This window comes from Monodon monoceros, unplaced genomic scaffold, assembly GCF_005190385.1.
Source record: "Monodon monoceros isolate NGI ecotype Baffin Bay Population unplaced genomic scaffold, NGI_Narwhal_1 Super_Scaffold_17, whole genome shotgun sequence".
In the NCBI taxonomy this organism is placed as follows: Eukaryota; Metazoa; Chordata; class Mammalia; order Artiodactyla; family Monodontidae; genus Monodon; species Monodon monoceros.
In genome coordinates, this window is record NW_021703773.1 from 11786192 (window position 1) to 11811859 (window position 25668).

Below are 25668 nucleotides of genomic sequence, written 5' to 3' on the forward strand. Positions count from 1 at the left end.
CATAGAAAGATGCTTATTTTACCATTAACTGTGATTACACTTTTGGAACAGAATGGGGTGAGAGATTGAAGGGAAAATTACATTTTTACTGCATGTACTTCTGTATTTTTACATTTAGAAAAATCACAAGCCTTATTACTTTGTACGTTTTTGTTTTTTTTTAACAACGGAAAAATGAGGGAACATGGTATTTATGGTCCTTTGCAACTCTCCAAAAGTTTATGAAAAACAGGTTTTCTGAGGAGTCTCCATGTTGATTTCAGTCACTGATAATGTCAGTTATCTGGTACTGGGTAGTGATGATTGCCTGGGAGGTGCAGACAGTGAGAAAGAAAACAGAAGGCATCCAACAATTCCAAACATTCTGTAAACGCTTAAATATCCAGTCAATGTGATCTATTCTGTCTCTATATGAAAGTAAACCATCTGAACATTTCAACAAACTTTTCAGAAATCACAAACACCACCAAAAGATTTTATTGTATTCTGAGATTAGGCAACAAGATGTATCTGTCTCTTTGAAGTACAAGCTTCCCCCATGAAAAGAAAAAATATATGAAAAACATCAAGGCAGTAGAATGAGGGTCAGAAAGTGGATCTGTAGGACTGAGGAGTGAATAACATTCTATTTCCTAGGGATTAACATTTACACAAACATTGACTTCACTAATGGAGGACCGTTTCTACCCTTTATCATTTTGTTTAGTTTATCTGGCCAGTATGATGCAAAACAAACCCAAGATGAAGCAGGGGACGTGGCTACTATATATGCAACTCTTCTAACTCATAAGTCACTAGTATATCCAGAAACAACACTCTACGTCCAGGCTCCACAGGGATTTCCCAACTCTGAAAATCCCAAATTGGGATGGAATGTCACAAAAGGGATTTATTGTATTACATGAAAATACAGCCCTATCCACAGTCATTTTAAGTATAAAGCTAACACAAAACCAAACTGACAAACCTCAGACACACTTAATTTTTGATGAAGAAATCAGATGTCCCTCCCTCTGCCCAATGTGCTTCCCACATAGTCCTTCCAAGGAGTCACCATCCTTCAAAGCCCTGCAGAAAGGCAAGCTGTAGTACTTAGTGCACGCCTTCCACAGGCACTGCACTAGGCACAGTATGTACTAGTCCCGCCATCTAGCACACGAAGTAATGAACTGCATGATCCTGGCCCAGGTTCTCCCAAAGACAGAGCCATTACAGCCTTCCAGGGGAGCCCAGTCCCAGGTGTATCTTGACCCCTTCCCCATTCTCCTTGGAGCATGTTGCCAGAACCTAGCATTTGCCATGGTAGATACTCAATAAAAATGCTTACTGAATAAATGGACGAGATGGTGAATTACTAGAGAAGTGAATGAAGCTCAGTATGATTAAAAGCAGAATCTGCAGGAGAAAAGTGTCACAGATGAGACTATCTGGTGAGGGGACATGATCAAAGGTTTTAAGCAGAAGAATGGCAGAGCATATTTCCAGTTTTTGAAAGGTAACCCTGGCTGTCCCGAAGATCGAGAACTGTGGAGAGGCAAGGCTGGAGGGCAAAAGGTGTTTCAAAGCTGGCCCAGCAGCGCAGAAAGTTTTGATGGTGGCCCTGCTCTGATGGTAGCAGGGAAGATGGAGAGAAGGCAACAGATTTAAGAGATACATGGGAGGATGAATTGCTGGATTTGGCAATAGACTAGTTAGGGAGGGAGAGGGAAGAGTTGGGCACCCCGGTAAAGGGTGACTCAGATGTGGAATACAGGGGAGCAAGTTTGGGGGTGAGGATAATGAAATCAGTTACTGGACATGTTAACTTTAAGGTTTTTGAGAGCCATTCAACTAGAGGTGGTGTGGACACTTGGATAATTGAATCTGGAGCTTAGGACAGAAGTCTGGCACAAAGGACATCATCCATGGGAGAGCAGGATAATGAGAAGTGAATACACAGGACAGAGGGCTAAGGAATACTATCACTTAAAAACCAAACCAAGGAAAAAAGATGAAAAGGAGAATGTAGGAGTGAGGTCAGAGGTGGGAAGGGGGAGAAGAGGCGGGGGAGTCCACGGTATCCTGAAAGCCAAGGAAAGCAACTGTCAAGAAAGGGAAAAATCCAAAATGTAAAATGTGTCAGTAGTGGGATACGTGGTTTTTGTTTCCTTCCTTAAACTTTTCTGTATTTTCCTAGGATCCTTGATAGATACATACTTTGTTATTCACCAGAAAACTTTAACTGTGTAACATGTCTAACTGTTATGATATCCCCATAAATGAAAGAGCCACAAATAGTCTTCTATCCTCAGGGCATGTGTTTTGAATTCATTCTCTGGGTCTGGTGATCTATCTGCTCCAGCTTCATGACCAGTGACACACATGGCCCAGCCTCCCGGCCAGGGTCTGGAATCCCAACAGAGCAGAGCTGGCTGGCCTATACACAGATGGTCCAGTGACCCTGGGGTCATAAGCATACTGTTCAAATCAAATGGCTAACCAGCAACAGACCCAGCCTACTGTGTCCCACTTCCCACCACTAAGGCCAAAGTTCCCCAACTCTGCACCATTTCTTATAAACAAGATAGCCTATAAACATTCACACAGATACAGGAGGTCCAAGGCTCACCAAAAATATTTGTTCATTGCCTCTAAAAAGGACTTACGTTTACTTACAAGGTCCTGCCCTGGCAAGCAGAAGTGTATCATTAATGAAAATGATGGTAACCCACTGAGCCAGCAGAGATAGTTACCAATGACTCCATACCTACTGTTCTGATGATACTTTAAAAAAAAAAAAAAAAGGAGGGGAGGTTTTACCCAAGATACTTCTAGAGGTCAACAAGGATATAAGAAATAATATTCTAACCTTCTACCCCTCTCTTGACCCCGAAACAACGTTTTGGCATATTTACACCATTTACCTTAATAGCACCCTCTGGGAGTAGGCTGAGAGTGGTTATCATCCTCTTTACTTTATAAACTAACAAACTCAAAATATAGGAGTTATTTTACTTGACATAAAGGGATCCAGAGAGAGATGACAGCTCTTTTTCCAGAGAGAGACGTAGGGGTCAATTAGAACAGCATGGTCTACTTGAAAAAGGGAATGGGCTCCAGACCCAAACTTGAGCTTCAGCTGACTCACTGCTCAAGGGAGTGTGTTGAACAAAAGCACTTCCTGGGTCCCTTCCAGCTCCAAAAAGCTCTGATAAGCATAAATGGGTATGTTATAACCCTGACAGCCAGAGTGAGAGGAAAGATCTTTAAAACCGGGTCTTAAACATGTAAGTTTCCATGTTTACATACCACTGTTTGAAAAGCAGTCTCTGTTTCATGAAAGAAAAATGAACAAACGTTTGTAGTCATCTAGATTGAATATCTGTGCATTTTCATTCATTGATTTGAAAATAAGGAGCACTATTGGAATGTTGTATCTGCTATTTCTTTTTTAAATACAGCATCTTAAAAAAAAGAATGCATTTACTTCAAAATAATTCTTGGGATGAGTAGCCTTTCCTTTCCAAAAAAAGAAAATTTAAAAACTCTGCCTGGATTGTTTTGTTCAAATGGATTTTACTATACTTGGTTTTCACAGGGAAAGAATCACGGACATGGGGTGCTAAAAATAGATGCAATAAAGCTGAGGGAAAGGAAAGTACTCATGAGACTGACACTAACAATTAGCACAAAAAAAAAAAAGTGGTATCACCAGCATTAAAATAAGAAATCTGAGCCCATTCTGGGAACACTGTCACAGACTGCCACGGCCATCTAGCTTCACAGGCTGGCCCACCTCCCCAACAGAAGTCCCTCAACCCAGGGGACAGCCTTATAAGGCAACTATGCCCAGAAAGGAGATAAGAACACGAGGCACTTAACATTTCCAGAGGCCTCTACAAATGTTAACTCGTTAATACTCATGGTGCTCTGGGAGAGCCATGCCACTACCATTTCCAAAAGACACTGGGGAAGCAAGACACCTGCCATCACGTGTAGTTATGGCCAAGTGGGTAAGGAGATGGCAGCCCTTCTTGGGCGCCTGGTTCGGGGCGTGACGTGCCTCAGTTTTGTCAGAAACTGAGTAAATGCTTTCCTACTCATGAACAGGAAGGGGGAGGAAAATTTCTCCACTCTGACAGTAAGTGAGGAGAGGCCTCCTCCCTCCCCCCTCTTTCTCCCACAGATTCCAGTCCTTGGAATAATTAAGACTTCAACTTGAACAGCCTAGGAAAGGAGCAAGACGCAGGCGAGGGTCTGGAGGGAAGACATGGCACATAGGAGGATGTGAAGATACTTGTTCTCTCCAAGTTGGTTTCTAGTCTCCAAGGGGACACTTCACACACATCCTTTCACCTTCAGGAATAAACTCGGCCACTGTGATTACAGTGCAAGTAAGAAATAAGACAGCAACCTATACCTTTGGAGAGGATTAAGTGGCTTCATTCTGTTTTTAAAAGTTAAGAAAAGTTCAATGCAATAAGTATCTAATAATGTTTACTGAGAATCTACACTGTATGACAGCTTGTAGCCAGGTGAAAATATAATATAGCAGTAAATTATATATGTGTGTTTAAAAGTCACCTAAAGTATAAGCTCTGCTTGAATCTTAAGTCTCCACAAAGGCCAAGGCTCTTAGCCTTGTTCATTGATTCACCCTAAACTCTACATTTGTTGCATGAATTATCTTTAAAACTAACAAGCAAAGGAGCTCGAGGTCCAAAGACAAACGTGTAGATATTCATGAAAGGACAGAAGTAAAAATATTAGGTAGCATATTCAGTGTGCTAAGTCAGAGACTGACTTAATAGTTCCATGAGGGGGAAGCCACTTAGGCTAATACTAGGAAAGCCCAGAGGGTAAGCCTGGGGGAAAAATGTAAATGCAAGGAGAGGATGAAAGAAGACATTCTAGGCACAAGCTCGTCAGGAACCTGGAGGTGGAATCATCTTTGTAAGAACAGGGTGCCCAAAAAGTGGCAACAACTCAAACGTTCAACAACTGATGGACAGATAAACAAAACACAGTATATACATACAATGGGAATATTATTCAGCCATAAAAAGGAACAAAGTACCAATTCATGCTACAACACGGATGAACCTTGAAAACAGTATGCTAAGGGAAGTAAGCCAGACACAAAAGGCCACATTTTGTACTATTCCATTTGGATGAAATGTCCCCAAAAGGCAAATCCATGAAGACAAGATTATTATAGTTGCCAAGGGCTGGGAGGAGGCGTTGATGAACACAGGTTTTATTTTGGGGGGGAGAGAGGGGGCTAGCAAAAAGTGTTCTAAAATTAGAGTTGTGATGCTTGCACAACTCTAAATATGCCCCCCAAGAGACTGAATTGTATGCTTTAGAAGGGTGAATTTTAAGTTTTGTGAATTATACCTCCATAAAGTTATTAAAAAAGAAAGAACAGGACACCACCACCACCCGACTAGACGCTGGGATGGAGGTAAAGGAGAGAGAGTGCACACGTGCAGACAGCAGACACCAAGTCTGGAAATGCAGGGAAGAGCCTCATCACAGGCAGCTTTAAATGTCAGCTACAGAAATCTGCATCTTACCCACTCACTACAACCCAAAACTGGTGGTGGGCAGTGTTCTCCAGTTTTCAGAGTACTTTCCTAGACGTCAGATCCTTTGACCGAGGAGCCTCCAAATGTCTTCAGGTGCTAGCTGATTTATGGAGAGTAACACCTTTGGAAGAGGTACCTCATCTGCCCTTTGTGTGAATGGACTAAGGTGAGAGAAAGCCAGTTGAGGCTCTGAGGGTCTAATTCAGAGTCCAGACAGGTAAGATAGTGAAGGTGGGACAGATTAGACTGTGGCAGGTCGTCACGGGCCACCCAGATTTTCTGAAACGAGAGATGCTATATGTAACTGGGTGACTCACATCCTTGAAAAGAAGTTGCCACAGTACTCACCACCGGGGACTTCGGCAGGTACCGTATCTCAAATTTCTCTACGAAGGCAAGATCCTAAGGGGTACTAAGCCCCAAAGATCTCTTGATCTCCGGGGTATAAATTTTTCGAAAGAAAGAGTACTCCAGACTGACAGTGACGTTTAGTATAAGAAAACAGATTCTGAACTAACTGTGTAGGTCAAATCCAGACTTGGCAATTCATCAGCTGTGACCTAGAGCAAGTTATTCACCTCTCAGCTCCTCACCTGTGCATTAGGAATAATGATGGTTGGTACCTACCTGATATAGTGTTGCGAGGACTGAAAGAGTTAACATACACGAAATGATGTGAACGGTGCCTATAACAAACTAAACAAGGCCCCCTCGTTACCCATCAGCTACGCTTTTCCTTCACAGCACTTATCACAGTTTATAATTTTATATTTACAGGTGCTTTTATTTAATATACACTTCCCCACTACACTGCAAGTTCCAGGAAGGTCAAGGACAATGTCTGCTTGCTGCCCATTGTATCACTAGGGCCTAATACATTAGGAGTTTAATAACTCTGGAACGACTACATCACCTGGGAATTACACATTCCGTTTCTAAGGCTGAGAGCCACCATGGCTGATCAACAGCCCCGCTACTGCAGAATGAAGACGAAAAGAAACAAACGCAGTCAAGGGGTAAAGGGCTCCATCCAGGAAGTTGAGGGGAAGAATCAAAGAGGAAAATGTTTTATTTTTCCAGTGTGCTAACCTGATTGGCGAATGTGGCTCTGCAAGCCTAGTTTAAAAAAAAAAAAAAAGAAGAAGAAAACGCTTAGCATACCGGCATTGCGTTCTGCAGGTGGTACCTCTGTGGCCTATGCAACAGGCCTGGTTGGGGAACCAAGGACAACTGATAAAAATTCTTTAAAATATCCTCAAATCTTTATCATTACTCATTCACTCATTCAAAATTCACAGCCAGATAAGGCTCCTCTTTGCCACAGAAATATGCCACATTCATTCCTACTCCCAAAACCTTTATGATGGTGAAACTCTGCTATCACAGCGCACGTCTCTCTCTATTTAAATCTGCCCAGTTCATTAAAACCCATCTCTTTCTTCACTTTCTAAAAAGCCTGTTTCCCTCTCATCCACACAGATCTCTCTGAATTCCTAAGCCCTCTGTCTATATTACACAATAGTGTCAATTGACATAGGAACTCATAGTATTTTCCCATTGCTTTCTGTGTTGACAGAGGCTTTCCAAGTAGGCAGGAAAACTGCTTCTCTGTAAGCACTTCTACATCCCACCTAAATGGCCAAGACAACAAGGACCAGTGAGGGTACCCCAGCGAGTTGTACCTCTTCACCACTAATCAACGTTCTCTCCACCAACTCCTTCCCCATCTGTCAACCACAATCAAGGACTCAAGGAAAAGGCATGTTTTTATTTGCAAAAGAGTTTCCAGTTCCTTGGAGAAAGGTGCTGCGTGCGTAGAAATTCAGTATTTCATAACCTCAGTGGGAATTTACCGTGAAATACTTGGAGTAAACACTAAATGAGGTGCAACTTCCATTCATATGGGACATTCAGGATGAGTCAAGACTGAGGTCTCCAATACATCTGCTCATTTTCTAGAGTCACACTCTAAGAACATCTGTGTAGACTTTGTGGAGAGCGTGTGCTCTGCAGGAATGTTCTGGTAACAGTTAAAGAGGTCTTGTGGGCTGGGGTTAATGGTGATTGCCCGGCCCACATGGGGAGACCGGAGCCCCACTCCTGAGCTGTATGTGGCTCTTGGGACATTGTGGGCATTGATCGCAGTGAAAACAGCCCCTCTGGGGTGGATGAGAAAGTCCTGATGGTACCTTGTTCAGACTGAGAAATACTCGTGACAGCTTCTACACTGGAGTCCAGGCCCCCTTCTCAATTTAGAGGGGAGGAAAAGGACCACTGCAGGGTCCACACCTAATTAAAGGCATTACTGTTTTAACTGTGTCTATAAAATTTCCTTCCAGGAATGTAACTGGCTAGCTGTCCACCAAAACTTATGTCAAATTGACCAACGTCTCTCTGAGTGTCTCTATCCTCACCTCAAGAGCAAGCTAACCATGTGACCAGAAAACTAGAGCTACAAGGCTCTGACACACGTTTCCAACAAGTAACATCTCTGAGATCGGGATGCATCTTACAATAGAGTTTATGCAGCAGTGTTATGGGTTCACTTGACGTTGCAACCAATTCAATGAAATTCTGTACATGCACACACAACACCCAAAGTATTGGCCTCATCACCCAGTTATCACGTTTAAAGCCGGCAAAACATATCAAGGGCCTATTACATAAGATCACAAAAATCAACACTTTTCATTGTGTTCAAGGAACTTGAGAGTAACAGCTCCAGAAATTATCTAAGCATTTTAGTGCCTACAAGCAATACTCAAAATAACTAGGAGATGTCTTGAAGGGGGGTTTAAAAAAGTCAATACAGGGAACTTCCCTGGTGGCGCAGTGGTTAAGAATACGCCTGCCAATGCAGGGGACACGGGTTCCAGCCCTGGTCCGGGAAGATCCCACATGCCGCGGAGCAACTAAGCCCGTGCATCACAACTACTGAGCCCACGTGCCACAACTACTGAAGCCCGCGTGCCTAGAGCCCACGCTCCGCAACGAGAAGCCACTGCAATGAGAAGCCTGTGCACCGCAACGAAGAGTGGCCACCGCGCGCCGCAACTAGAGAAAGCCCACGTGCAGCAACAAAGACCCAACACAGCCAAAAATAATTAAATAAATAAATAATAAATAAATAAAAAGGGAATGTAAGCCCTTTGAGCCAGAAATTCCACTTCTGAGAGTCTAGGCTAAGGAAATCACTAAGGGTCTATACTCCAATTTAGCTAGGAGGATGTATAGCACTGTTTATATCACGAAGCTGGAAACAAGCTCCTGGCTCGATAATAAGGAAAGGGTTAAATACATTAAGGTACAGCCTTACTACGGCATAGTATAAAGAATTAAAGACGGGGCCAGAATGTATCCACTGGCATGCAAAGATATTCATAACGTAATGTCAAGTGAAAAGAAAATCAAATGTAAGCAAACACTATTATGGTATGATCTCGTTTTTGTAAAAATAGAGGGGAGTGAGTGTATGTGTGTGTTTACACTCGTACACACAGAAAAGGACATATATAAGATAGATACTAAAATGTTCACATTAGCTGCAGAGAAAGGAATTGTTAAAATTTTAATAAATTTTATAGCTTCTGTTTTTTGTGGGGGTTTTTTGCTTACTTTTATTTTTGGAATGGGGGAAGGGAAAGGAGGGGATAACATAGGTGAATTTATTTGCCAATTAAAAAAAAAGATGTTATTTCGAGGGGAAAGACGGTGAAAAGAAATTTGGGCCCAATGTCATCCAATTAGGTAAACAAGTGGCTTATGCACCTTGGTAGTCTCAATAACAAAAACCAGATAAAATAAAAATCCAATGGAGTTATTTTTTTAGTGTTGGGAGAAATGACTGCAGAGTTAAGTGCGTAACACGATTTAAAATATGCGACAATATCCCAGAAGATAATCTCCGCTGTACACTGAAGCTACGCTGTGACCCACTGCTGTTGGAGTGGGTACCACAAACGTCCAACACAACAACAAAAAATGGCATTAATATCCTAGAGCTTTCGATAAAGGGAAGTCATCTCAGGACTTTACTATGAACAATATGCTTACTCTTTATCCCAACCCTATATGAAAAATGCCCCAATTTGTATGACTGCAAATTAACCCGTTTGGGGTGGGGAGGGCAGTGACGTATTCATGGTACATTTTCCGAGGAATATGACTGCAATTTCATTTTGGACAATATAATGCTTATTTAGTTTTGTGGAGAGATTTCGGAGAGCACTGGGATAAGGTGGAGGACCGAGGTCAAATTGCTGGATTTCTGTGCCTGGGTCTCCTGCTCCAATCAGCACCCAAGCTTTCCTGGGCTGACTTCATTAGTGAATAAGGAAACACAACACTGTTTCGTGGAGTTCAGAATAAGCTCATACCAAAAGGATTTTTCTGTATAATCATGACCCATGATTTATAATAATAGTAATAAGAGCAATTTTCATGTTGATTAATTGTTAATTTAAAATGGGGGGCTTTGGGAAGGCAGAGGAAGGGACAACTTAACGGTTAAAACTTCTCAAATGATCACCTGCCAAAATCAGGAACTCAACATATTCCAAAGCCCCACAGGTGTTTTTGAGTCTTCGCTCCCCTCCCTACTGGCTTTTGTTTTTAAGATACAGAGTCAGCAGGCTGGGTGCACTGTGACCAAACGGCAACAGAGGCTAGTCCTGCAAAGGGCAAGACTCTTCCCTTTGATCATCCAAGAACATTCCTGATCAGGAAATTCTCACTTTTTGATTCAAGGTTTACCAGTAGTTGCACGAATGGAAAGAGCTACAGAAGAAGCTGTTCCTCCACCCACTACAATCAGACACGCTTCATTCCCAAATCCATCTAAACCACAAAGTAACCCATGTAAAGCATGCAGGTTGGGAGCTGATGCAGAAACGGTTCTCAATGCAAAGAATTCTACCGCCAGACATTATAGCTATAAGTGCTTAAATGTAGAGAGCAGATCATCACTGGTATTTTAATCTTTTCTTTGTAAAAATGTGTGATGTTACACAGATAATAACCGAAAAATAACTGATCTTCTACAAATGAAAAACAAATGCCAGAGGTATGCCATATAAGCCTCCAAATGAACGTAAGTCAATGTATATCTTCATATCTGTAAATTACTAACACTACAACATTAACCTTTCTCTCAAGTGTACTTATTAGGAAAATGAGAAAACCTACCAACACATGAGACACTGGAATTTAACAATTTTTCCCTGTAAACCTTTATAGCAATTCTACACTCCTCGATTCCTATTTAAGATACAGAGTCTTTCAACACATGTAATATCCAAATAAAACCCTTTCATACTGGGATCTGAGCATCCGCTTTAATCTTATCTCTGCAATTCTGTTAAGTGTCTGGTGCCCGTGATGTAATCCACCTCTCTACCCCCAACACACCACACTGTATCCACCAAACACATCAGCAGGCCTTTCTAAAAATATAGTTACAATATAAAGCCTAAAATAGTAGGCTAACAATGTTTCTTTGAGATGTTTGCCGTTTTCTGAAAACAAAGTAAGCCACAAAACCACTTTCAACAAAAATGTGTGTTTCTAATTATTAGTCGGAAGATTTATATTCCTAAAAAAAAAAAAAAAAAGGTGTGCCTGGAAGAAGTTCATTGCTGCAAGTCAGCAAGAATGTAAAGGCAAAATAATTTTGATAAGACAGAACCACTTTCCTCGCAATATAAATTCAGCATCTTGCCGTATAAATACTGATATAATGAATGGTCACTTTAGAGTGAAGAGAAGGTGCCTTCCAAAGCAGGGGCAAGGCCCCACATTTCTTCACATGGGCCTGCTATCTAACACAGAAACGATTACAAATGCCTTCTGTTAGTCAACTGGCAGAAGTCACTGACTCTTAGCAGTTAAGATTTAGAAAAAATGAAGACGGTAGTTAATGCAGTATTCAAATCTTTGATTTACTTATAGGGTCTTCATTAGCAAATCACAGCACCCCAACAAATAGATCACACAAAAATATCCCTTTCTTCTCCTTTCCCCGTTCTGTATTTCTGCATCCTGCTGGTGATGGGTGTTTCAAGCAGCAGCTGAAAGCCAAGGTTAAAGCTGAAGGTCACGGTGGGTATAATTCTGCCCAACCTGGTTCCTTTTTGCGTGTTGGAGTTATGAAGCCACACTGTCCCAAGAAGTGTGTCCCACCTTACTTTGAACCTCTCTGGCACTCACCGTGGGTACTGCCTGGCACTTTAGACATTTGGGAGGGTGAGCAGGGAAGGAATTTTCTCCTTTCTCCCTTCCCTCCCTTAGCATGGCTAAAGCAGAGATTAATTTCCTAGCTCTGGTTTTCTGTATAACCCCTCCTCAAAACACAAAGACTCAGGATGGGCCTTAAAGAGTCCTTTTGTTTAGAGAGGGTCATTTCCTGCCGTTAGCTCACACCCAGAAACTCCCACCCATTTCTCCAGGAGGGGCACGGATTTTCTCAGTGAAAAACAAAAACAAAACAATCTCAGGCTTAAAACCATTCCCCGCAAACAGCCTATCCCCCTCCACCCCGATGTATCTGGGCTGCCGCGGTAGCACAGCACAGGGGAGAGGAAAAGTGGGATGAAGCAGAAAAACCGGCAGAGGAGTTACAGTTCTCTTAATGCGTAGCAGGTGTTGTCTGTCCGCCCCTATGTTTTAGTTCGGGAAACGAACACTTAAATGACTTGTCCTACGTCCCTTAGGAAACAAAAAAAGGTGTAGTAATTTAAAAAAAGAGTACTGATGATTTGGTCAAGAACCAACTAATACAAGGATTTATATACCACTGGTTATAAGGGTATCAGACAGTGGATGATGGTAAAGTTTAAAAAGTTTGCTCAAGGTCAACTATTACGACATAAATGCCACAAATGAGGATAATCCAATGGCCTGCACTTTCATGAGGGCCTCAGTGAGCTCAATTAACAGGCAGTCTGATGACCAAAGTAAGGATGACTTAGATGTCTACATCCTGACAGTTGTGCTTTACAAAGTGAGGAAACACAGCTCCTGAGTCTGTGAGGCTGACTAGTGGGTATAATCTGCGGCTGTGAGGCGCCGGCCTAAGGGTTCACAGGGCTCAGGTCAGCCGCTGCCTGGTAGCTACCACACAGGTGCTTACAGGCTGGATTCGGCTAGCTAGAGCCCGCCTTATCCTGAGCTGCATGCCTTTTTTCCTTTGTAGGCAGAGGAAGGAAAGCACATTGAGCTGGAGGCTAGACTAACTGAAAGGGCTGAGTGCTAAGTCTATCTCCAAATCAATTCCACCTGGGTTATTAACATTAACTCTTTGCAACCCAACAGCACATCTGCAAAACAGTAATCAAAGTCATCTTGCCCTACTTTTACTTGTCACTCCATGGGCGGCCCACATTTCACTCTTGCTTCTGTGGAAATACGTACTTGGTTTCCATTCTAACTGGACAAAGGATTCCTTTACGTATGAAAACCTGTTTTCCCTCCCCAGCCCCCATCTCCATGGGATCAATCACTTACCATCCAAAATTTCTGGCGTAACAGCAGGCGGTAATTGTACTTTCTGAAGTACAGGGGGATGGGGACCCAGAAATGATCATCTTGAAGGCCGCATTAAAATTTAATCTAAAAACTGCTGGAAAAGACTTAGGACCATGTGGTATATTGTACAGGCCTCAGAATTTGACAGGTTGGTTTGTATTCCAGTCATTTAACAAATAACAAACGTTGGGCAGTTCTAGGCATTGTTCTAGGCATTGGAGTTACAGCCCAAAACAAGACAGGAGTCACATTCTAGGAGTGCAAGACTTAAGTACCCAAGGTAAAGTCAGTAAGTAGAAAGTACTCTCTGGGAAATAAAATAAGAGGGATGGGACAGTGGTTGGGAATGTGGGGATACTTTGAACTTGGAGGTCAAAGGTCTCCCTGGATGACATCTGAATGAATGCCAAAGACGAGGCTGCCATAGGAACATCTGGGTGTACAGTTTCCCAGGCAGACAGAAGAGCACACGCAAAGGCCCTGAGGCAGGAACACATCTGGCAAGCTGGAGATACCTAAGTAAGGCCCAAGCAGCTGAAGCATAATGAATGAAGCTGTGATTCTTGGTGGATGAGGTCAGGGAGACCAGCAGGGCCCAGATCACATGAACCTTGCACCTGGCTGGAGAGAGTTTAAGCTCCTACCGCTAGTTGCAAATAAAACCTCAGACAAATTACTTAATCCCTCAGAGCCTCAGTTTCCTTATCCCTCAACATGGGATGAGAATACTTCATTGGGTTAAAAAGCGCAGTGCTTAATGTAAAATGTGCTATATTTAAAACATATAACCAAAAAGGACCTACTGTATAAGGCAGGGAACTCTGCTCAATACTCTGTAATAACCTAAGTGGGAAAAGAATTTGAAAAAGAATTGATACGTGTATAGGGATAACTGAATCACTTTGCTGTACACCTGAAACTAACACAACATTGTTAATCAATTATACTCCAAAATAAGATAGAAATTAATAATGTGCAATGCTTAAAACGGTAGACACTACTCAGTAGATGCTTAGTGAATTAATGTGCCAAAAATCCATACATGCTTTTACAAGTTTGATTATATTTGGACACGCACCTGATCTTCAATTCTCCAATTTTCTTACACATACGCAGTAAGACTGAAAAAAAAATTTGTAACAAAAATGGTCTCAGCACTAGCTCTAACCATTTTTTTTTTTTTTTGCTCATTGCTGGGAAAATGCTTGGAGGTCTTGGTAAAGAAGGAAACAGGCTTAGAAGGGTAGAGAGGAGAGGAGACAGAATCAGAACACGGCAACTGGACTCCAGGACAGCTCATGTTCCTTCTAAGGATAAGCCAGGCCCGGAGAAGCAATTATCCAACGTTTTCAGTCTCCTGTCACCCAGCATCCCAGGGCATGCACAGGACAGAAGCGCGCGTGCGTGTGCGTGCGTGTGCGTGTGTGTCCCTTCCCTGCCCCAGAACACATCCTGCTGGCTTAGAGGGATACTGTTATTTAAAAACAGATGCCTCTTTGTAAACTCACACATTTTAAGTCCTGTAAATTGCACATGCTGGGTAATTACACTTTTGTAGCACTTCCCCTCCCAGCACAAAGGAAATTCTGCTACTTCTATAAAAAGATAACACTTTCTGTGCTGTCCCTTCTCTCATGAGGCCAAAACTATCTATCCTATAGGTGGGCATAAGAGAAAAGTTCACAAAACAGGATCCTGGGGATTCGAGGGAAAAAAAAATGTTTTATCTCTAGGATTTCTTAGAATAATGTTGGCCTTCTGCCAGCATATCTACCTGATGACATAAGAATTTAGGAAGCGCAGAGAAAGGAACGTCATTTTTTTTAAAAAAACTCACAAGAAGTAAAGGCTAACTGAAAGTGGAAATTAGTCTCTAACTTCTTTTCATGGGTTGGTGAGATGTACCTCAATTCTGAGACTCCTGGGTTTCTCTGTACCTTTGCAAAATCCTAGGGGCTGACATGACTGAGCTAGGCTGCTTTGGCATTCCCTCAGCGTTTTAAATTTGTGTAACAATACTGTATTACAGCCTGAAATTTGGAACCGTCTTCCTGGTGTGATTGGCCTTTATTACTGCCATTTCTAGGTTTTTTCTCCAGTATTCTACATAATGTGCATTATAATGGCTGCAGCAGGGTTAAAACCTATGAGAAATACAAACGCAATTAAATTCCTGGACCGTTTTTCTTTATTCACGAGTTGACACTTAGCTGTGAGCAGAAAAAGTAGCTAACTTTTAGGAAAGCACGAAATGAATAAATTGAAAATATGACCCACGGAAGAGATGACTTTGGGCTCTAGCCAAAGGCTCATTCTAACTCCCCCCACCCCCATAAAATGAAATAAAGAACAAAGCAACTCAGGCAAATTTTTTCTTATAAAAATACTCAAGCCTCTCCGGGCCTTCCATCTTTACCTCCCAAACCCATCTACAAATTTTATGTCCCTTCTAGGTACAGGGTTGGGAAAAGAAAAGGTTGTAAGAGCCTGAGTATTAACTGCAAATTTTAGAGGAAAACAATTTGCAAAGACTGTTGATAAAAGCAAAAAAAAAAAAAAAAAAAAAAAAAAAAAAGTATATGAAATACACTATATATACACCCAGTGTTTTAAACTCCCCCGAATCGGGCTTTCAAATGGTTAAATGTCCTGAACACTATTATAACTAGACAGATATATGCAATACATTATGTTCCTGAATTAAAAGAGTGCTTTAAAAAATTTGCTCCAATTTTTCCTGAGAATTTCCAGTTCTCCACACACCCCTTTTTTTTTTTTTTTTAAAACACAGCTTCAAATTTTAAGTAAACTGTCCATCTTTTGTTGCCTACCCTCACAAGGTTTCCTAGGAGCAGGGGTCCCACGCCCTCTCTAATTTTCTGGGCACTCAGTTCATAGTATACAGCTTTTCGATTGCTAGCTATATAATCTTCAATTGTTCTGAAAGACCTCTCCTCTGCACTTCAAACCCAACCCTCTCGGTTGCCTCTTTCCCTTCCAGGTATTTTCTGCTTCTACAAATACAACCACCATTTAGCTAGTCATCCAAAAGAGAAACCCAAGAGGCTCCACGGATGCAACTCCTTGGCTTCTCTCCTGGTCATCTGACAGTTACTGCAGCCCCTGAACACCTCTCCCCCCCGGCTCAGTCACCACCGCCAGCCACTGCCTAATTTTGAGACCAGGACTCCTGCAGTGTTATAGCCTCCAAATCCACTGCATCCCCTTTGCCACAGGAACATCTCAGAACGCCAAGACCCCGCTGCACAGAAGCCCAGCTCCCATCACAGGAAGTCTTTCCTGGTCCCTGGCATGGAAGCAGAGCTCCTCTATCCTTCCCCCGCCAATGCCTCCCTCCCCTTTCCCATGTCTCCCTCCCCCTCATATCCTGACTTCCCTTCCTCTCCCGCTTGTTTTCCCTTTTAAGCCTCTATCTTCATTGAAGGTCAATCCCTTTGACTAGACAATCTTCCCCCTCCTGTCTCAACCCTTCTTCAACTGGAAAACAAATCTCAACCATCACCTCTTTTTTTAAAGCTTTCTTTGACGTATATAGCTCCGTCACCCTCTCCTTCTGTTGCTGACTGGTTCCCAACTCAAACTACCGCCTCACTTAATTCAACACAGTGCTTTACTGTACCTGTTTACACAGGGCCATCGCCACTAAACCTGGGCGCAACTTGGAGTAAGAGCTTTGTCCCAGATCTTGGGCCCCCCAGAATCTGAACGTGAAGGCCCCAGTCACTCAGCCTCTCAGTGCCTCAGTCACCTCCCCATATAATGAGGGTCCTCATCCCCGCAATACCTACATCAGCTCATTGTGAGGATGAGTCACGTGGTACATATAAAGTGCTTAGCCAGTACTTGACACAGAATACTCAGAAGTTAACAATTCTTACCTGAGTGAACAGCTAAAAAGATGTCTGAAAATGTCCCAGGATCAAGTGTTTCAGTATTTTCTTTTTCCGGTGCTCAGCAAAGACGACTAGGCAACAAACTAGGCAACTCTGTTCTGATAAGCTCCGCAGTTGAGCACTCCCCGCTCGCTCCAACACACAGAGTGCACTGAAGTGGTTTGCAATATCCTCCCCGTACACTTAAAGATAGGGACGTGGGTTCAAGGAATCATACCCAAGTCATCCCCATGGACAGATAAGCTCATCCCCCATGACGCCCTCATATCAACATAGCATCAATTTAAAGACCTGGTCCCTGCTGGCCTCAAGCCCAGAGAGCCAGGCCGCCACTTTTGCCCCAGCTATTACTAAGGTTCATTCTCTTCATTCCTTCCTACATTTTTTCTTTGACCAAAGCAAGCACTGTTCAAGAGGAACATTTGCATTCCCTTTCCCCTACCCCCAAGGCAGACACTAAGGTGCCAAATGAAACTGAACACAAACATTCCAAAGTGGCCATCACACAGGGCAGCCTCGTTTGGGAATGCTGTTCTAGCACCATTGACCCAGAGCTTCCAGAAGCCCCTGTCCGAAAGGTCAAAATGAATCCCACAGCAGAAACCAAATTCTAATAGTGAAAACCCAACTGCACCTCGAAATGAACAGGCCCACATTGGCAGTGGCTGTCGGATGAACCAAGCACACTGGCCTGTGGGCGCAGATGGAGGCTGCAGGTGACAGGTGGGGGAGGTCATTTACCAGAGGATCCGTCCATCCATAACCGGCTCTAAATCCCACATTAAGGAAGTGGCTGCTTTGTGACAGCTTACCTATTCAAGGTCATCACCACCATCCCCACCAGTAAGGATATTTCATATGCTTATAAAGAATTATATGTGCATACATGTGTAAGTGTGTGGTACTTACCTTGTGCTGGGGTACCAACTTTGGGTAGGTGTTGGGGATTGGAAACACTGTGATAAGACAGCATAGATCTTAAAGGGAAAAAAAAAAAACCCCAAAAATGAAATGTAATGATCCAGGAGTTAAACGGAGATAACATATGCATCTCCTGGAATTCTAAGGAAAAGCCTCTCTTTGGGATAGGGCATTCAGGTGATGAGATCTTGCAAAATGTAGGCTGAAACTTGACTTTTGCCTGGAAAGCAGTTCAAGCTAGACCAAGAGGGAAAGGGTGGTTGAAACAAATGGTGTGCAGAGTATGTACGGAGGTACCTTAGGAGGAAGCTTGAGTGTCATATTTGGACTTCACTGAGTGCTGAAGGAGCTAGGGCACCAGAGGACCCAGCAGTGTGTGTTAGAATGGATTGAGAAAGCACGTTATACAAGGAGAGCAGCTGAAGATCACTAGGAAGAGACAAGTTAAGGGAATGAGATAAACATTATGAAGAAAGGCTGTGAGGATCAGAGGCCTGATTCCCCAGGCCAGGCTTGGCAGCAAAACAAAATGTGACCAACCCAATGGTTTTGTGACACCTACAGATATTTCAAGGGCATTTATTGAAATCTAAGAGAAAAGACATAAAATTGCTTTTGTTCCTATGTTCATTATAGAAAATTTAGAAAACACAGAAAAGCACCAGAAAGTAAATAAAAATGATCTGTAATCCACCAGATAGTTTTTTTTTTTAATTAATGTTTGGTTATTTTTTAAAATTGGCATCACATAATATAAAACTTTTATTTTTGCTCTTTTCACTTTATGTCATGAGAATTAACCCCTCAATTAAAATGTAGAAGCTGGAAGAGAAAGTCAGATTCTCTCCTACAGCATTCAGAGGGAGCAATACCAACACCTTGACTCCAGATTTCTAGCCTCCAAAACTGAGAATAGATTTCTGTTGTTTTAAGCCACCAAAAAAAAATTTACACGCATGCACGCACACACGTACATTCTTTAAAAATGTGGCTTTTAATGGCTACCTAATATTCTCTTTGAGGAATTACACCATGATTTACTCAGCAATTTCGCTGTTAGGCACAGAGTCTCTGTGAATTTTCCCTATCATAAATACCTCTAAGCATCATCCCTTTAAATAAATCTTTGTGCATGCTTATTATTTCCTTCGGGTAAATTTCTAAAAATAAAAGCGCGGAATCAAAGGGCTTGAAATTTTCATATACAGTGCCAAGTCCTTCCGAAAGCTGCCGTGATTCATATCCCCATCGCAGTGCACAAGAATTCCCACTTCACTGCCCCATCACAAACGTCAAAGGCTTCAGTCCTCAAATAAGAGCATCCAATCTATCTATCCAACAAACAAATACCGTTAGAAACAGATGACAAGTGAGCATAAGGGTTTATCAGGGAAATTTTAAAACCACTACTGGAAAAATAACTCAGAAATGCATGCCATATTGGCAGTGGTCCTGCAGCAACATTTTACTATGAAGTCACCACATTTTCATCCAAGACACTGTCACCAAATCCTATTTATGATTGAAATATAAGTTTATTGCATTTGATTTGATTTGGAGTAACAGACTCCAAACTTGGTTAAACTGTACAAAACCATTTTGTATTTTCCCCAGGTCATAATGTAGATTAATCTTATTGCTCAATGAAAACCCGCTGTTGCCGCATCAAACTACCGCGGTACCCCTTCTCTGTGACAATTACATAAGAAACAACTTCTTCACGACCCCAATATTTGGGCAAAATTACTAAGTGCTTTAAAAGGCGGAATGCGAGGTAAAAGATTTGTATTAACTTCTGAAGACCTGACTCTGTGTGATTTCTGCCCAACATCTGACAAACATCTTTTTGATCAATAGTCCAACAAGGCCAGGTTTTTCTGTTTTAGTTTTAAGTACAAGAATGTTCAAAGCAATTTAAGGAGAAATTACTCTAATACCAGTGCTTCGACATAATAAAACACCTTTCAGCCATGATTTGTAATCAGCCTGAAAAGTACCCAATGACACAGACAACATAAAAGTAAAAATAAGACCAGATTACTGTTTATCTGATTTCCATTTTGAAAATTCAGTGACCAAAAATATTTTCTATCTACTACTAGAATGTCTCAATATACGAAACTTAAACGATAAGACAAATAATTATGTCTGTTACTTATATATTTATTAACTTTAGTAAAGTCGGTCAAGTGAGAACTGCCAAGTGTTTTAAGAGAATACCATCTAGTCCAAAATTAGAGGCAAATTCTTGGAATTATTTTATTAATTGTAAAGTTATGTAAGAAATTATCTACCGCCCTATACATACATATACAGAAGCCTTGTAAATCTCAGATCCCAGGGAGATTTTGACAACTGGTTTTTCTTTACAGGGACAACTTGCATAGGAACACATATGTATAGAATACTAGAAGTCAGAAAACCAGATGTATTCTTACAGTTGGCTAGCCAAATCTTAAAATTATTTTACCTCAAAGTTTTAAATACTACCCAGAGCAGAAGACTACTTCCTGCCCAAGTTCTCAAAAACTTCCAACCCTAAAAAGCTGCAAAAATTCTCCTAAGTCCTAGATTGTTCCTTCTATTCAATTGGAACCAAAGTAAGTGTTTCAAGCATCACTGTTTCAGAGTGAGCTTTAGAAGCTCTCGATCAGGGCTGAAATGTACTGGAAAATAAAAGGAACTCACTTTTTTAAAAACGTAGGAAAAAAACCCTGGATTTTATAAAGTGATAAAGTCTAAATTACCCTGATTATCTATGAAACTATTTTCTCTTAATAATGAGTGGACCACTCTTCCTCATCTGCTCAATGGCTATCAGAAGCTACAACAAAACACATTTTTCCTCTCTTGTCATCACGTGTATATACATTGTATATGTGTGTGTTCTGTTTACTGGAATCCTTGGCCACGGCTTTTAAATGTGTTTGAGAACAAATTGCTGATCCCTGGGTGGGCAGGGAAAGGGTCCAGGGCGGTGGTTTTGTATATTGCTGAGCACATTAATGGGACTCACCAAATACCATATTTATTTTACTTGTGGTTTTCAGGGTTAGGAAAGAGAGGTTAGGAGTTTTTCAAAAACAAAACATAAACCCCAAACAGGGAATTAGGGCAAAATTACCTAGATCATTCAGGCCAACTTACTTTCTTTTCCTGAATTTTTAACATTATAAAACTTCTCTCTTCATGGTGTATCTGTTTTGTCTGTTCCACCTCTTGTACAACTTGGGTTCTGAAATCTTTTAAACTGTCCCCTTATTTTTAAAATAACAAGTATCTTGCTAAAACTGATATTTTCTAGAGCCACATGCCATTCCCACTGGTTAAGAGGCAGTGATTGTTACTGGGATCATCTGATTCTATCATACTAGTACCCAAGCCTCACACATTAAGACGCCCACGATCAGGGCAGACAACTTGCCAGTGCTGTCGGCAGTTAAGCTGTATGGGTCTAGCAGAAAAATGTGACTTTTCTCTACCTAATTCTGTCAAGTAGGTTATGGTTTGGGGTCACTCAAACAAAAAAAAAATCTTTGGTTTAACCTGATTAACTTTCCAAGTTCTCAATCAGGTGAAGAGAGAAAGACAGTCTCATGTAATATATTCTTACCCTTAGAAGTCAACAGATTGCCAATCTAAGAGACACAGAAAGGTTTCTGAAGCCATTATTATCTTGGTATGTTAGCTGAATTAGTTAAACACAGCAACTCCTTAAAAAAGCAAACTTATTTTTAAAATTTTATCTCAGTGGTAGGGAAAACAAATAGCAAAGCAGCAGGTAAGTTTCAAGAAAAAAGCGAAACATGCAATTCAAGGCTCCATCTCTTTGAAAAAGAAGGAATGTCAGTAGTACTCCACTTGCAGTTAAAAAACAACTAGCATGTAAGCAACGCTTTCCAAAATAACAGTTTAATAAAGGCAATTTCCTCAGGTGAGAAGGCAAATTTCTGGCTCACAGTAATTCACCTGGGGTTCACGGCAATTCACCTGGGGCTCACAGCAATTCACCTGGGTTGCACTACCTTACAATCGTGTTAAGAGTAAAATCTTGCGTTTATTTTGCATTGTTTTGCATGGGCTTAGGGCTCCCCTCCGTCTTCCCCATTTAAACAGTTCCTATCTTACAAGTGCACAAAGTGCTGAGGGCTTGTATGTTTTAGTTACATCCTCCGCAACCTTTGGTTTCACTATCAGAATTTTAGTTTACACACAACACAGTATCTCCATAATAATCTCAACATCCTAATCGCTTTAGAATCAGTTTACCTTTCGGTTAACCTCATACATCAGCATGCAATACCTGTAAAAACGCTTTTACCGAGACTGCATACTTCCTTGCATCTAAACATAAAGTTCCTTTTAGAATGTTTAAAGTCGGTTTCGTGGGCTTCTTAAAAAGTAGGCGGAAAGTATTGTTTACTGGGCTCCAGATAATGTACCTGCAGGAACTGAGCCATTTAACAGGATATTACAAATATCCCAAGTACAAAATTCTGAAATGTTTGTTCAGGAGTTCCCCCCACGTTTATCGAATTTTGTTTCCACCAAAGGAACGCTCTGCAGCCGTTAACATATTTACGGTTCTTACGGACGCACCACATGAAATTGACGCTCAAACGTCAAAGTCCTACTAAAATAGCCTGGATCGTCACTTGGTGAATTGCAAAGTTTGAAACTCTTGTATTCAACTTCTGCTCCCCACAACCGCAAAGCCCCTAAACTTACAAAACCTAATCATCCAGGTTCGGGGTCTTTGACTCATCAGAGAAGAATGCGGCTGAAGAGTTATCTATTAATCCAAACTGCCTCAGCTGAGAAGATACTTCACCAAGAACTTTTCACATTGAAAGGGAGGGGGCAGGGAACCGAAGGTGTCTTTTAACGAGAAACTTTACCCGACTTTCTTCCTTAAGCCACACAAACACACCCCACAACTTGCAGCCCCAGACGCAGAGCTAAGTGCTGACCCTCCCGGTCCCAATCATCTGAGGTCACCCAGGAGTCAGCTCTCGATTCCGCTTTTAAAATCCGGGGCAAACAAAGCTGAGCATTATACTTACAAAGGTCTCAGCAAAGTCCTCAAAGTTACGCAATTTTAGGCACGCAGACGCTCGTGGACCCACAAAAACACACTCTCCGATGATACAGCCTCCCGGGGCCACAGTTTGGGGCGGTGTCTCGGGGCCAGGACGATTCCCAAACCCTCGACCGCGGCGTTCCCTCCCCGGCGCAGCCCGGCGCCCCGGGACCCGCGCCCCGCCGGCCGGCCGCCCGCACTTCGCAGAAAGCCAGCGGCCGCCGTCCCAGGTCGTACCCGCCACCGCACCGAGCCACTCCGTACCTCTTCCTCCTGAAGGTTGGCCTCGTTCGGGGTGTTCTCCTTCTCGGCTTTGCTGCCGTTGTTCATCTTCCCGGTCCTCCCTCGCCGGGCAGGGCTGGGGCGCGGGGCTGGGCGAGGGCGCGCTCGCCCACTTTTCCCTTCCCCGGGCGCTGCGGGGGCTGGAGCCGGGGCAGCGGCGGCGCGGCTCGGCTCGGGCTCGGGCTCCCGCGGCGCGGCGAGACAGCGGCGGCGGGCGACTCAGGAAGTGCGAGGGAGAGACGGGGCAGGGCGAGGCGCCGGCGGACCGAGAAGGGGACGGAGACAATCGGGACCCGAGAGGGAGACCTGGAGAGGGCGAGCGGGCGCGAGGGGAGGAAGGAAGAAAGGATGGGGTGAGGACGCGCGTCCCAGGAGTGAGCCCAGAGAGTTGGGGATGTGGCCGAGTAGGGGCCGGGGGCGGCCGCTGCCCGAGCGTAGCAGCTGCTGGAGGGAGGGGGCGAGGGGTACCCGGAGAGGAGCAGGAGGAGAAGGAGGTGCGGGGCAGCGGGGCGCGGCTGGGACCCGGAGAGCCGCTGAATGCGCGCTCCTGGCTGGCTCTGGGAAGTACGGGCTCCAAGCAGCTCCCCTTCTCTCGCCTGCCTCCCTCTTCTCCCTCCCTCCCCTCTCTCCTCCCTCCCCTCCTCCTCCTCTCTCCGCCCTCCCTGGACGTGGGCTGCCGGCTGGAGCCGGGAGGAAAGGGACGCGGGACGGCAAGCCCCCCGCGGGAGGAGGGGCTGCGCCGAGGGCGGCTACCCTGCGGCCGGATGGCGCGCGCCTGGGAGGGGCGGCGGGCGGCGGGCGGAAGCGGCGGACCCCAGCCCCCGACGCCGCGGTAGGTCGGAGGGCGAGGGCCGAGGAGGGGGGAGGGGAGAAGGTCAGGTCCTACCGCTTGCACGGTCCCTGGGGGTCGCCGAGCGTTTCGCGCAGCTTGGAGAGGGGCTTCGGGGAGGCAGGCCCTGCCCGCGCGAGGACCTGGAAGTGTGATGTGCTACTTTTGTTTGCTTGCTCTTCACGAGGGATTCGCACCCCAATCCCTACCCCTCCTTTTCAGTACCGGCCTAGACCTATTTCTTCCCTTCCTAGTCGGCAGCTTAAAATGACAGGACGCGAGAACTCGAGTGACATCCGGGGGCAGCCCGCTCCGGGCCGGCGTTTTCAGGGCGCAGCTTCAAACCCACCTCCGACGCCGGACCCTCGCAAACCTCTCCAGCGTCTCCGAACCCGCCGCCCCTGTTCAGACTCCTCTACAGCCCTTTTCAGACTGTCCTGGAATTGTTTACCTGGCTGCTTCTCTTTACTCTTTTGGGAGATCCTTTTTGGAAGACGAGACCGGGCCCTGTTTATCTTTTGAATCCCATGGCTATTTGAGTACGCTATCTGGTATACAATAGGCGCTCAATAAATACTTGTTGTCTGAGGGAATATTTCTCACCGCCAGGCGAACTGGAGGCCAAGACAGATGATATTCAGAGGGTCAAAGCCGCTGAAAGAAGGGAGACTCAGCGTTCTGGGACGTCGGCGCACTATGCTTGTTTACGCACCGACCTCGGAAGGAAGAACTGCCTGTTTCTGTTTCCTCCTCTGAAATGGAAGTAGTTCTATTTATCTACCAGGAGTTTGCTATTAGAGGAAATTATAGGTTGATAGATAAAACTATAGCACCTGGCACCCATTCGGACCCAGTTAAGTCTACCATACCTGGGAGCTGACATGATTAATTTCCACTTTCCCTGAGCCATCGAGAACTTTTACAATATTGTATCATTTAAGCTTTCAAACTTAGTGACTGCTACAAACACATAATTTAAAACTCCAAACATCGGTAGATTTCTTCCTCACTTCTCACTCCCAGGAATTCTCTCTGACAGCACGCTTTTCCCTTCCAGCACGCGACAATCATAATTTCTAATTATTATTAGTTTGCTTCACTGTTTGTCTCCGCCCCCAACCCCCCCGACCTCCTCCCCCACTAGACATTCTTTACCCTGGACTGGTTTAAGTGCTCCTGGGAATGGGATGGGGGTGGCGGGCGGAGTTGAAGATAAGGCTTCTGCTTTTAGGGAATTGAAAGTGGTGCTGTGGAGACAAGATACCCCAAACAACTCCGCGGCAACGTCACCGCCGATCCTGGTTCAGATGGTAAAAAGCAAAGAAAATATTTGCTTTAAGAGCATTTTGAAGAGAAAAAAAAAAACAGAACTGATACTTGGATTTACATATTGGATTTTTCTGGTGTTGGGGGGCGTCTGGAGATTTTGATAAAGAGATTATATTGATGTCATATTGTCATTTCTCTCTACGGGGGAAAACAAATGTCCCCCGGATGAAAATAAACCAAGAGTCTATTGAAATTGCAACTGAAGTTCAGAAGAGGCAAGGGTAC

The 25668-nt window shown here is 43.5% G+C and overlaps 1 protein-coding gene and 1 pseudogene across 2 annotated transcripts in view; both read right to left on the reverse strand.

The window, feature by feature from the left end:
• The window catches only part of LOC114897663, a 30500-nt pseudogene extending 23766 nt beyond the window's left edge, over positions 1-6734 (reverse strand).
• Positions 1-23850, reverse strand: part of RBPMS (RNA binding protein, mRNA processing factor) — a 187210-nt gene extending 163360 nt beyond the window's left edge. The window contains exon 1 of one of the 2 annotated variants that reach the window (XM_029226242.1): positions 23268-23850. In XM_029226242.1, coding sequence (XP_029082075.1) covers positions 23268-23333 — 66 coding nt within the window. In that variant the 5' untranslated portion in view covers positions 23334-23850. The remainder of the gene's footprint in view (positions 1-23267) is intronic. The other variant, XM_029226241.1, reaches the window with a different exon arrangement.
• Positions 23851-25668: the final 1818 nt, after the last annotated feature.